This window comes from Cydia amplana, chromosome 16, assembly GCF_948474715.1.
Source record: "Cydia amplana chromosome 16, ilCydAmpl1.1, whole genome shotgun sequence".
NCBI lineage: Eukaryota > Metazoa > Arthropoda > Insecta > Lepidoptera > Tortricidae > Cydia > Cydia amplana.
In genome coordinates, this window is record NC_086084.1 from 12,445,986 (window position 1) to 12,460,636 (window position 14,651).

The 14,651-nt window shown below is 36.9% G+C and overlaps 1 protein-coding gene across 2 annotated transcripts in view; it reads right to left on the reverse strand.

The window, feature by feature from the left end:
• Positions 1-14,651, reverse strand: part of LOC134655083 (adipokinetic hormone/corazonin-related peptide receptor variant I) — a 186,064-nt gene that overhangs the window by 45,382 nt on the left and 126,031 nt on the right. For both annotated transcript variants that reach the window (XM_063510546.1, XM_063510545.1), the window contains exon 3: positions 13,303-13,594. In XM_063510546.1, coding sequence (XP_063366616.1) covers positions 13,303-13,563 — 261 coding nt within the window. In that variant the 5' untranslated portion in view covers positions 13,564-13,594. The remainder of the gene's footprint in view (positions 1-13,302; positions 13,595-14,651) is intronic.

Below are 14,651 nucleotides of genomic sequence, written 5' to 3' on the forward strand. Positions count from 1 at the left end.
GAGTGCACGCCCGCGGTTTTTCTGTTGTTATTATTTATTTTATTTAGTTATGCATTAGCTTTTTAGAATTATCATTAAATTTACTTTATGTACCCCTAACTGTTCCCTACAATAGTTTATCTTGTCCCAACGTAAAATCGATAGGAAGGAGATACGTTCAACTGTCACTGTGGATGATTGGCGAATACTAAGGAGAACTCTAGTTATTAATATTTCATTATCTTTCTTTTATCTTTTAAAATTAATTTAATTAGGTTCATTAGGTTGGATATTAATCAAAATTGCTTTCAGGCACAAGCATCAAACAATTCAGGGCACCAAATTCGAGAAAAATAGTTCATCATTTTATTTAATTATTAAAAAATAGAATGAAATAGGTAGTTTATAATGAAAGTTCATGCAATGAAGCTCCTCTGAATATACTTTCAAAGCTTAGAGATAGCTCAAGGTAACTATGTACTCTAAAATATGTGTCACTGTGTGAGCAGGACCGCAGTAGGTATATTGAGATAGTAAACGGCGGGTCATATATTGTACGAAACTGTTCGTGCGTAGCGTCCTTACTATAGTCTATGTAAGGAGGTTTTATATAAGTATTCTCCAATAGTTCTGGCCACCAAAACAATGATGTATAATAATAACTTGGCCATGGCCCGTATAATAAACAAACGTCCCTTGAAAAAGGAGAAATAGGGAGGTGAATTCGTGAATGCTCCAGATCGCAGGTGTTTGTGGCCCGAACCGAAGGTGAGGGCCATAAATATACGATCTGGGGCTTTACGAATTACCGCCCGTGGTTTGTCTAAAGTTTTATGTCTTGCCTTGGCTAGGAAGTAAGCTACGCGAGGAGAACATTCCACTTACGGGCCTAGGGAGGGTGACGTAAAAAAATAAACAATAATAATAACCGGTGTTGCGCCTGGCCGTCTTTTACGATGGCGTATCAGGTGCCCATCAAGCGAGTGGCGAGTCACCGCCCGCCTCGATAACACTGTACTTATAGTACACTGTTATGGCCGTGTCCGGACCTCTTTAGCCCAATCTTAAGCTCCAGCCAAACTTCATAGGTACATCGCCCTATGCCTGCTGAGACCGGTTCACGGGTATCTATTGATGTACCTGTGAATGGGTTCCAGCAGGCGTTCTACATGACATCAAACTTGTCTTAACCCTTATCTTGGCAAGGCTCAAAATATCTTAAATATAAATATTTTTTTAGTTTTTGGTCACCTTTTGAGCATTCTAGACTATAAAAAAATAAGGAAAAAAATACAAGGTTTTCCAGTTTCAGAAAATCATATGTATCATATTTGATACAATGCCAATCCCTCGACAAACCAGTTACTTACCTACTTTTTAGAAGAAAAATTTGGATTATAATAAAAATAAAACATGTAGTGCAACAGAAATCATCATTTATTGCTTATTAAACCAATCTAAAGCATCAGATGACTATTAAACCTGTAAAAATCAATTTGATCCCGTAAAGTTTAAAAAAACTCATCAACTAAAAGTAGTCTAAAATAGGAAATTTAAACAAATAAATATGAGTAAAAAAAAAAATATTTTATTACTTAGGGGGCATTTTTGGGCATACACAAAATTTTCCGCGCTACGAGCTACGGCGTAGCAATAATGCTACAGTGTACGAATATATAGTTAAAAAACATCTAGTACTTTATAAAAATCAAAGTTCAGTAACTAAATAATAGGACAACTAATATGACATATTTGAAACATGTTTTGTAACCCCACAAATATAAAAAATATTTAAAAACATGTTAACCTATTTTGATGATAACTTGGCAATGTATTAAATGTAATACAATTATTTTGACATGTACATTTCTGAGTTCTTGGCAATGTATCAAATATAATACATAACAGTTTCATGTAAGATTCTGTGTATTAAATGTTTTAAAATTCGACCGCAAATGGAAATATTTATACACTAACAGATAGTTAATGCATCAAAATGTAGATTATGGGAAAATACATATCTAAGATCTAAGAAATAAGTGCAAAACTACCAATACGAAACGAAATTTGTTGTTTCCGCGGCGCCATGTTGATTATTACTAATTAATTTACAATGACACTTGTCTCCATTATTTTTTTCTATAATAAAGGAGGGTAGCTCGACATATTTATGGCAGAATTATATTGTTAGGTAATAAAGTTAACCTGCTAGATTTTTTAAAGTTCCATGTATCACGGGTGTTACAATGCCAAGATAAGGGTTAAAGTGTCTCTGTGATGTTGGCTTCGGCCCCACGCACGCTACACGCACGCCTCCCAAAGGTCCGGGACCCCATCGTCCCAAGATATGGTAAGACATACAAATAATAATAAAATAATAAAATTGTTTATTCAGTTTTAAGTATTTGTTTACATTGTAACAATCAGCTGTCAACAGTTCTTTGATTCACTCCACCTATGCGGCCTACGCAGAGTATTTTTAAACCTTAAGCGCCACTTGCACCAACCCACTAACCCGGGGTTAAGCGGTTAAACCGTTAACCCAGTGTCAAATTGTACTGGTAACCCCGGGTTAGTGGGATGGTGCAAGTGGCCCTAAGAGTCCGCAGCAAGGTCGGCCGAATTTCACCTTCCCATACAAACGGAGTTCGTTCTCATTTTAAAACTACGTGTTGGATTGTAATGAAATTTTGCACATACAAGGACATGAGGTATATCTATGCCTGTAATAAGTTTATATAACTCCAGCTTATAAAACAAACAAAATAGAGGAAAAACAAGGTTTGTATGAAATAATAAATTAAATTAGCTGTATATACCTTATCCTATTGTAAGTACAAAGTTTCAGAGCAATCTAGCAACTGCCGTATTCGAACTTCAAGATATTCACAGATTATAGTTTAGATTAGTTCTCTTAGTTCTCTTTTGCAGCGCAATTCGGGCAACCAATGTCTCTTTTACGATAGATCGTATTAGATACCTAATATCTGGGTGACCGAGCTTCGCTCGGAAAACATATAATAACTCGGAAATGCGCGTTTTCCCAGAGATAAGACCTAGCTATTATACTATATAAGATTTTTCGCCCCCGAAAACCCCTATATACCAAATTTCATCGAAATCGTTAGAGCCGTTTCCGAGATCCCTGAAATATATATATATATATATATATATAAATAAATAAATAAATAAACAAGAATTGCTAGTTTAAAGGTATTAGATAGATAGATTAGATGTGAATTAATATCTCCAAGTAAAATCTTGTGGAAATCGTTCAAGAGTATCTCCAGAATCGCGGAAATGTCAAATTTGACAGGTTAGATCTTAAACATATCGTTACCGTATCTTGGCGATGTCTAAAATATATCTAATAGATGTCTATTACTAAATCCGAATCGGGCCCCAAGTCGTTTTAAAATGAGAGCGTAACTACGTTTGTATGGAGAACCGAGCTTGCTGCGAGCTCTTAACGTTCATAACATGCCTCTAGCATAGAGAAAAAAACACATAGAGTGCTCACTCCATACATCAGTTTTAGTACTAAAAAGACTATTAGTATCTAGCATCGAGTAGCGGAACTATCAGTACTGCTACTTGACAATAGATGTAGCACCGACCGGAAAGTCTTATGCTGTTGAGATAAGACTTTCCGGTCGGTGCTACATCTATTGTCAAGTAGCAGTAGGTACTGATAGTTCCGCTACTCGATGCTAGATGTAGACACTGAAATTAATACTGATTTAAACTTTCACGATTTTTACACATTATTAAATTATACAACGGGACTTAATCGCGTATCTAAGTTTTAAGATTTACCTCCGACGTTTCGAGGACGGCGTTGTCCCCGTGGTCTCGGAGAAGACTGGCTTAAGTTGACATCAGCATCGTCTAACCGCGCGAGTTTTTCGAACTTAGATACGCGATTAAGTCCCGTTGTATAATTTAATACTGAAATTAATAGTCTGAACGGATGTATGGAGTGAGCACTCTTGTCTTACTATATTTCTCTATGCCTCTAGCGACTGAATAAGAAAGAACACAATAAAATTGAGAAACATAATAGCTACATAGCTACAACAAAATAATAAAGCTCCTACAATATGTAACACATGTGACTTTAATTGAAACACATAAAATGTACGAATATATCTCTCACATAAAAGCATGTACAATGTACATTATGAAAGCAAGCCATACAACCTCACTCGCTACAGAAACGAGTATATACTCTTACTTTGAGTACGAGGTCTTACGTTGAGTATAATGAAATTAATATTTTACTTTTTACTGTTATGTTTATACCTAGCTGGACATATTACGTGAATAAATATATTGAAAAAACCGGTTAAGTCCGAGTCGTACTCGCGCACGAAGGGTTCCGTACCATTACGCAAGAAACGGCAAAACAATCACATTTGTTGTATGGGAGCCCCACTTAAATATTTATTTTCTTCTGTGTTTAGTATTTGTTGTTATAGCGGCAACAGAAATACATTACAAAACAGAAGATCTTTGGGGCCTGTCAGTCAAAGTATTACATTCCATTATTGAATCGATTACACCATACTTGGCTGAGATTTTCAACAGATGCATTGATGCTGGTATTTTTCCAGATATTATGAAACATAGTAAAATCATCCCGCTGTTTAAATCAGGAACGAAAACAGATCCAGCGAACTTTAGACCAATTTCAATACTACCGGCATTAAGCAAAGTGTTCGAGAAACTTATTCTGAATCAACTATTGTCACATTTCAACAGAAATAAACTGCTGGACAGCAATCAATTTGGTTTTACCAGAGGTCGATCTACTACTGACGCCGGTGCGGTACTTCTAAAACACATCTTTGACGCTTGGGAAAAAGCTCAAGATGCTGTGGGAATTTTCTGTGATCTGTCAAAGGCATTTGATTGCGTTGATCACGAAAATTTAAAGAGAAAATTAAGCCGCTATGGGATAAAGGCTAGTGCCCTTGACCTAGTCTCATCGTACCTTTCGGATAGAACTCAGCGAGTAGTTATTAATGGAGCTCAATCAGCGGGGTCCCCGGTAGCCCTCGGAGTGCCTCAAGGTTCAATTCTTGGTCCCTTCCTGTTTTTGGTATACATTAATGATTTACCAAAAGTTGTGCAAGATAGACATGATATAGTGTTATTCGCAGATGACACTTCCCTTATATTTAAAGTGGACAGAAAGGAAAATAGCTTCGATAGCATTAATGAAGCGTTATCTACCGTAGTAAACTGGTTTACGGCAAACAATTTGCTTTTGAACGCCAAGAAAACCAAATGCATCAAGTTTACGCTACCTAACGTCAAGCAGGTAACTAACAGCAAGATTAAAATAAAAGGTGATACGCTGGAATTTGAAGATCGAACTGTTTTCCTGGGAGTCACTTTAGACTCAAAACTGCAATGGCATGCACATATAACCACTCTAGCCGGCAAACTCAGTTCAGCAGCCTATGCAGTGAGGAGAATCAGACAGCTAACAAACGTAGAGACGGCCAGGCTGGTATACTTTAGTTATTTCCATAGTGTTATGTCGTATGGAATTCTGTTGTGGGGAAAAGCGGCAGACATTCAGACAATATTTGTGCTGCAAAAACGAGCTGTACGTTCCATCTATGGACTGGGCGCTCGAGTATCTCTGAGAGAGAAATTCAAAGAGGTTAACATTCTTACCATTGCATCTCAATACATACTTGAGAATATTATGTATGTTCGGAAAAACATCCACGAATTCAAGCTTAACAGTGACATCCATAACTATAACACTAGAAACAAACATAAACTTGCTGTGCCCGCCCACCGCCTCCGTAAGGTTAGTACGTCTTTCGTCGGGAACTGTACACGTTTTTATAACAAAGTCCCTACTGACATAGCGAATTTACCACTTACCAAATTTAAGTCACACATTAAGCGCTCCTTGTTAAGTAAGGCGTACTACACTGTAAATGATTTTATACACGATAGAGATGCCTTTAAGCCTGTAGCTTGATTTCGATAGTATGATAAGAGTTCAATAAATATTGTTTTTTCATTGTAAATTAAATATGCTAGTGTCCAGTAGAATTGACACATGAGACAATCATGTTCTCGCTTGATTATATTGTTTAATTTAATTTTAGTTTTGGACACTTGGAGACCATATACATCTCTAAATAATTATTTATTTTATTTTTAATGATTCTGACACTTGGAGACCTTTACATCCCTAAGTATTTATTCATTTTATTATTTTTATTTTATTGTACATACTTATATTTTTAATGATTCGGACACTTAGAGACCTTTACATCTCTAAGTCAATTTAGGCTAGTAATTATGTGAAGCTATACCGTCTTTTATGTAACATACGAGCACAAAATGCTGTGTCTCACAGCTAAGTGTTATCACTATTTTAATATTAATATAGGCCGGTAGCTTGAACATGTCATGCTCGCTTAAAAGTCTTTGCTTACGGTGGCGTCGTTGATCGGGTCGCCACTTTCCCGAATGAAGGTTGAGGGAGGCGATGGCTGAGATACGCGTCGTACTCGTGAACGGGTGCTGTTTGTGGAGACGGGTCTGTTTAAGCTAACACGAATATATTTAGTAACTTTATTTTTTAATTTAATTGCAGTGAGACGCCTCATTCGGTTCTCGTATGTTTTTTTTTTTCTCTCGTAATGTGTTAATCATACAGGATTGTGACTCTTGGAGACCCTATACATCTCTAAGGATAATTTGATAAACTATGTTATTTTTTAGTTCTGACACTTAGAGACATTTACACCTCTAAATAAGTTTAGATTTTTTTTCCATGTATCTGTTTTGTTTTTATTTTAATATTATTATTATAGTTTTTTTATGTAATTCGACATTAAGAGACCTTATACATCTCTAAGTAATTGTATTACGTTAGTTTGATTTGGTAGTTGTAGTTGTATTTAATAATTGTTGATGTATAATTATTATTATTTTGCTTGTATGTAAATTCAATGTTGACGTGTAAAAGTGCCCTTGTGGCCTATTTGCTGAATAAATGTTGAAGTTGAAGTTGAATTATCTTAGAAAATTTCAACTCTCTTAGCTATTACGGTTCATGAGATACAGCCAGGTGTGACAGACAGACGGACAGCAAAGTAATAAGGGTAATAGTAATAAGGGTCCCGTTTTTACCCTTTGGGTACGGAACCCTAAAAAAAAGATTCACCTTGCCACGACGGAGGATGTTGTACCTCCCTACAAATAACATATGTATAAAACAAAAAAAAAACACTACCACTTATAGAAGAGTGCGGAAAAGTTTACGAGAGCCAGCGTTGCGAGTTGCCATTCGCACGAGAGCTTTTTCAACGCGCGTTAAAAAAGCGCTTGAATCCGTCTGCACTCTAAAATTCGATTTAACGACCAAGGCTTAAAGTCGAAAATCCAACAACGAAAGCGCCACCGCTGTCGTGTGAATACATGTATACATGGTTATCCATTTGTGTCATTCAAACGCTTTTTTAACCTTTTCGACGCCGTGTCAAACACAACAGCTGTCTCTCAGACGCCACGTCACCGAAGTGTCAAAACTGAAATTGAACTTTATGCATATGCACCTAGGTCTATGTTGCTCTGTGGTTTATGACCGATTAATATGTCTTTGGCGTTGGACCTGCGGTGCGTATATATCGGTAATTGGCGTCCAAAAGGTTAACGCGCGTTGAAAAAGCTTCCGTGCGATTGGGGGCCGAGTACTTACCTACTAAAAGCTTAAAAAATTTATCTACACGTGATTATGTTCAAAGAATTTTTCGTTACGTTGATTAAGGGTCCGGGTCCCATGCTATTATTAGAACACACGAATCACACGATAACGAGAGACATAATTATTTTTTTCTACTCCAGCACTTAAATGTGTCAATTAAATGACTGACAGTGATATCTAAAGCAATGTCATTTGAATGATTTGTCTATAGGCTCATAAGATGACTGCTAGCAGTCATCTTATGAGTATAATACAACTGCTTTATTTTTTTTAAAGATACAAGTTCCGATCATCTTGATTGAAAGAGGTATGTTTTCATTTACAATAATAACTCTTTTTTTTTTAAATAATAACTCAATTTTTTTTAAATAATAACTCTTTTTTTTTAATAATAACTCTTTTTTTTGCTGCAGCTGTCATAGAAAAAGTAATGTATGCAACAGCTCATAATTGGTTCTTAAAATTCTCGGGTCTTTTTTTACAAAACTCGACTACGTCTCGTTTTGTAACTTCGACCCTTGAATTTTAAGAACCCTTATTATATCACTGTTGCATAAACTACTATTAAGTTAAAAATTTCTGAAATATTTTTGAATACATAATATACTGACGTTCATATTCTGATAATACATACTCTATCATTTTCACATCAACTGGTGAAGGCTTTCTTGACTGTTCAAAAACTGATAGCAAAGTTGCATTTTATTCACATGTCACTCATGTCAGGCAAAGTAATAAAATGCAAATTTGGAGTTGTTTTCTTATATTTGCTGGTAGAATTGACTTTTAAATGATGATTTTGAATGATAAATATTTAATAACATACATTAGGATTTGATTTGGTTTGATATCTTACAGGTAATATTTTCTACACACTATTTTTCACTCGGGGGCACTTTGAAACACTCTCAACGCTCAAGATTCCATTTTTTGAACCACTCGCTACGCCGTTTCCGCTTGCTCGGGTATCAATACGAGCAGTTAAACAACAACTTTGCTCCCTTGTAAAACAAATAACTATTTACTACCCGTCACACTCACATGCAAAAGGTGGAGTGAGTTTGAGAAGTAGGTGTTTTGTTTTTAATGCATTACATACCTATAACCTTTAACTTTGCTCTGAATATAATATGCCGAGAAAAGATATGTACTGCCTTTTGCCCTTTGTCTCGTCTTGGCGGGGGCACGGCCGTGCCCCCAGATAATATATATATTTTGATTATTTTGAACATCATAGTGAATCAATTTAATAGCATTTATAACTTAATACTCCTGCCACACATTCGTCGAGTGGCATGGGAAGTAGCGAGGAAAGTAATAGGCGCCAGGCGGAGACGTACAGCCATATTCGAACTTTAAGATACGTCAAATATTAGATATTGAAACGATATGGATTGGATATGTCAGTGTCAAACAAGTGTCAAAAGTGACGTGTTTGTTTGAAAAAACGTCACTTTTGACGAGGCTTCTTGTCGACCGCCATCTTGGTCACATCGGGTCGTGATTAATTTCTTTGTTTTTGCCCATTAATGTTGTTTAAAGTATAATACTGATAGCTTATTATACAGTAAACTAATATGGAAGTGTGCGGATAATGAAGAATTAATCTTGATACGAGTTTAATCGCCATTCTGGCGTCAACGCCAGGTAGCCCCACGTGGCCCTTGTAAAGTCCAGCTATCGCCTTACAAGAGCTCATAATACAACCGAACAACGTCGTGCTCTACGAGCATTTGGTATTTCTACCTCTAACCGTGGCTGGCTAGAGCCCTAGAGGCCATAATTTTATAATTTTATATACCGTACACTGGCTGAAGTTTATTTATTACAAATAATATTAATTCGATCCCACGAGGGATCCACTTCGACGTTGGCGAAATCATCGACAGTATCGATGGAGCCATATTACCCAAAGATTGATTGATTGATTGTCACTTTTGACACTTTTTTGACACTGACATAATATCTAATATTTGACGTAGGTAGCCGTTGACATGACGGGCCTAAAATGTATTTAGGTAATGGACCGATTAGATTAGAGTATAAAATACTGTAGATAAAGTCAAACCCTCATTTATTTAGGTACCTACATCAAAGTCAGGCAGCAAAGATGAGTAAATTACTTAGCTTCATAATTAGCGAAACCCGCAAAAGCATTAAATTGAATTATAAATCAGGAATCAAGAAGCCAGAGCGGCATTCATCCTTTTTATCCCTCCCTCTCGCCACGAACCACGGCCGCTGAGCCGGTTGAAAGCAAATCGTTTGTAAAGATAATCCTATTCTTAGGGTTCCGTACCCAAAGGGTAAAAACGGGACCCTAATACTAAGACTGGGCACTGCCCCTCTGTTTGTCACCAGGATCTATCTATCATGAACCGTGATAGACAGTTGAAATTTGTATTTCCGTTGCCGCTAATAACAAACACTAACATTTATAACAAACACTAAGACTCCTCTGTCCGTCCGTCTGTCTGTCTGTCACCAGGCTGTATCTCATGAACTGTGATAGTTGAAATTTTCACAGCAACAGAAATACATCATGTATAAGACTCCGCTGTCCGTCCGTGCGTCCGTCGGTCACCAGGCTGTATCTCACGAACCGTGATAGCTAGACAGTTGAAATTTTCACAGATGATGTATTTCTGTTGCCGCTATAACAACAAATACTACTCGTAAAAACAGAATAAAATAAAGAAGTGGGGCTCCCATACAACAAACGTGATTTTTGACCGAAGTTAAGCAATGTCGGGCGGGGTCAGTACTTGGATGGGTGACCGTTTTTTTGCTTGTTTTGCTCTATTTTTTGTTGATGGTGCGGAACTCTCCGTGCGCGAGTCCGACTCGCACTTGGCCGGTTTTTTTATTCTTGCGTGTACCTGAACTTTTACTTTGGAAACCACTGTTTATCGATGTTTTAGTAACTAATTCCCGCAAATGTGATTAAATGACTAACTAAGGTAAACGTACTGGTGCTCGACGCGGTCCCAGTACCTACATGTCATCTTGAAACTTAAGTCATTGTCAATAGAGGTGACAGCAGGGTGCCATCTATTGGGCATTAGCATGTCGAGCACTAGTACGTTAATTTACCTTATATCTCATGTTACGTATTTAAAATTTTAAATAAGGCAATTATAAAGGTAGGTATTATTAAATTAGTTTCTAACCATTTTCATCATAGAACGCTGAAAACAGTTTGTAACGGCAAAATCTTTGAGTAAAATTTGCAGAAATTTTCTAATCAATTCCGAAGAATTTGTCTAAGAAAGGTTAAATAAAAAAACTGTGAGTACTAAAAAAACGATAGCTTCGAACATTATGTGGTATTTAAATTAATTATTCACATGAAAAGATATATCTAGAAAGAAGTAGTCGTTCCCAATAGGCTGGTAGGGTCTGTTCGGAAAGAGAAGTTTCCTGGAATGTATGGGGCCCAATACAGACTTTATATTTATAAGTAGCCCGCTGAAAGCACTACCAGGCGTGGCTCACTCCGCGATTTCGTCGCTTTGCTACAGGTAGCTAAAAGTACATCCGTTCCACACCAATTTTGGTGGCTAGCCATAAGCCGCGCGTGGCGCTGTCGCATATCTGTGCTGATCGTAACAGACGCGTTTTGTTAGAGAGTGAATGAGTCTTCTGTACCTAGTACTATTATTTATTCTGTGGCACTACGCTGAATAGGATTGTATTGTAGCACGGGCAGGGTTGCGCAATGTTTCAAATCATCGTGTGTGATCGAACGAGTATTCAATAGCTATCTGCGCGAATAGGTGACCTTGCGAGGGTGCTAAATTCGTTATTTATCAGGTAAATTGAGAATCAATACATATTATTAAAACAAAGTCCCCTGCCACGTCTGTCTATCTGTCTGTATGTTTAAAAACTACTGAACGGATTTTCCTGAGCTCAAATTGGCCTGTAAGGGTAACATTCCATTTTTGACCGCAGCTGCACTACTGGTAAGTACTGAACGCGTCGCTGTTACTGTCAATTTCCATAGTAAAATGAACAGTAGTGCAGCTGCGGTTGGAAATGGACTGTCACCTTAAGGCACGTTGTTGCAAGGACGCCGGTGTAGGCTAATAATTACTTATTAACTGTTATTTATTCATGGACTTTCACTCTTGTTCCATCGCGCGCTAATAGCAGTATTATACTCACTCCGTCAGGGCTGCTTGATTAATAAACAATTTATCGCTTAATTTACTAAGATCATATTTCAATTTATGCATTTAATTAATAAAATTTTCTGTTCAAATTGAAATTGAACCACTTATTTAGTTGTACCTAATAATCTTAAAAGCAAATACCTATTACTTGTAGGTAACGTACTTAGTTCTTATAAGACTAGCAGACAGGCAGAGAAGATTTTGTCATAATATACAACTTATACAAGTATATGAAACAGTAGGTAAGTGATATTTTAGTCTAAAAATTAACAAAAGAGCGTATTACTCCCATCTTAAAGTTACAAGTAGGGCTTGCAAATATTCGAAACTTTCAGATATTCGAATATTCGACTTTTTCTGACGACGTATTCGAATATTCGAATAATTATTCGAATATTATAAAAAATAAGAAAAGGAACGAGAAATCGGTTTATTATCGTTTTATTCAAAAGCTTTTTTCACATATTGCTAAAACTAAGGATATTTGGCAGAAATCTACTTAATTGACTAGATTTTATCATCCTACTATTTATAAGATGCCCACATTTATAAAAACAAGTAAAACGCCAAAATTAGACGTATTTAATATTTCTAGATATAACTTATTATAAATGCGTCGTTGCGTGAAATAATATAATTTTAACCATCCAAACACCTAGGTATGTAAGATAGTTTTTTAGTAAGTAGGTAATTATTTTCCGATTTAAATTAACTTGTAATCACTCAGAGGCCTGTAAAAAAGCCTTTAATTTCATTGTATTTTGAATCTTTATTGACTTTATTTGTTTTGGCAAGTTATTATTCCTAATGGTCGGCTAATTATATAATATTGGAATATTTAAGGGAAAAAGTTAGTTGAGTACTGGGTGGATTATTCGTCAGCTAAAGGTGCATGGTTAGATTACCAAGTTGGGCAGGTTTGGTATGATTAAATTTGAGAATTGCGATAAGTGGCAAGGTTTAGACTTCAAAAATTCGCTTAACGTACGCTTGTACTGAATAAACAGAATGACCCTTTAACTTAAAACTTACGCACCGTAAAAATAACATACTTTTTGATATATTCGAATATTCGAAACCTGAGCGGCCGAATATTCGAATATCAAAACAGGTCGAATATTCGAATTGCAAGCCCTAGTTACAAGTTACAAGTACCTATAACCCCACTGGGGTTGCGGGTGCGGATAATCGCTCACCATATCATAAAAAATGTACCAAATAGCCCCATTTCATGTTATGATAACGCTTTATCATCGTACAATTAATCGGAGGGGTTAGCAGCGAGTGTGGCCGCACATTCGCTGCAAAAATTGGCTGTGTCAGGTCAGTCACATGAGAGCACACCAGACGCTCTCAGCGGTAGAACGCAGTCGCTGTGGCCGAAAACGGCTAGGAGATGATAACACTTACCATAAGATCAGCGATAGCCAAATGCATCAGCAGCAAATCGAGCCTGCTGGCGCGGCCCGCTCTCCTCCGCTTCACCAGCTGGGTCAGCACAGTGAGGTTGCCCGTCGCCGAGACCACCATCAGCACGCTGTACACGCAGATCTGCACCACGTGCCCATGGTTGAAGGTCATGTCCAGGGGGAGCGGGGAGCTGGCGTTAGTGTGCGTCCAGTTCTTCTGCGCCACTCCCCCCGGCCCCGACACTTTGTCGTCCATCTCCATAGTTATTTCACCATCTTGCTCAATCTTTAGCCTGTAACAAAGGAATTTGTATTAATAGGATTCAATTTCATGCTAATTGGGGGATGAAAAGACCTTCTTTGAAGTATTTTTAATGGTTATCCTTATTGTGGATTTAATGAATTCATGAATTCCACTCAAAGATGGATAATAATATATAATAATCGGTGTCCGTAGTCCGTAGTAATGACTTGATTCATTTTTTGAAGCAAGTTTTTTCGGCAATTATTTACCTTTTTTATTTTTATACATTTTACTTTAATAAATGTACAGTAAACAAATGTTTATTAGGCACTTTATGGCTTTTAAAAACACTTAATATTCAATTACCCTCGGGTCGACTTTGTTACCATCGATGGTAACAAATAGCGGTAGTTAATTGTTTTGCTGTAGATAGTAAGAGTGTGCTATTTAAAAAGTCATCCCCCCTCCCACGCGTCGAATGATGGTCCCTGTGACAGTTCCTCAAAGTCGCTTTAGGGGAGGCTTAATTGAGAAAATACCAAGAATCAACATGAAGCATGGAGCATGTAGGGGCCGCGTGTCGTACCAGGACACTAAGGGGCTGGCTTCGGATTAACCAAGGTGGAGACAACTTCATCACGCTGCACCGACAAGAGCCCAGCTCTTAAATTGAATGATGATGACCAAGAATCAAGATATGTAAGGGTTGTTTGAGAAGTAACTTGGTTTCATATCAAAAAATAATAATATTGCAAATGTATTTATTTTATTTCTCTACGTAATCCCTCCGAAGTTCTACGCACTTGTCCCAACGAGTCTGCAACTTCTCTATGCCTTCACGCATGGTCTAATAAAACATGGTCTTCTCTTCCCAGAGTGTCACTTGCCTACGTCACAATAACATTGCCACTTTATTTCAACATAACATGTTACATGGGTATATTATATCTATGGTTAATAAGTTAAAATATTTCTTTATAATTTTATAATTTTCATTTATATGTATTTTATCTTAAATTTACAATAACACGTCATTTTTAATTATTCGTTAGCAATATCTTCCGATTCACGAAAGAAATTTCAGACGTTCGGGTAATTCTGTTTAC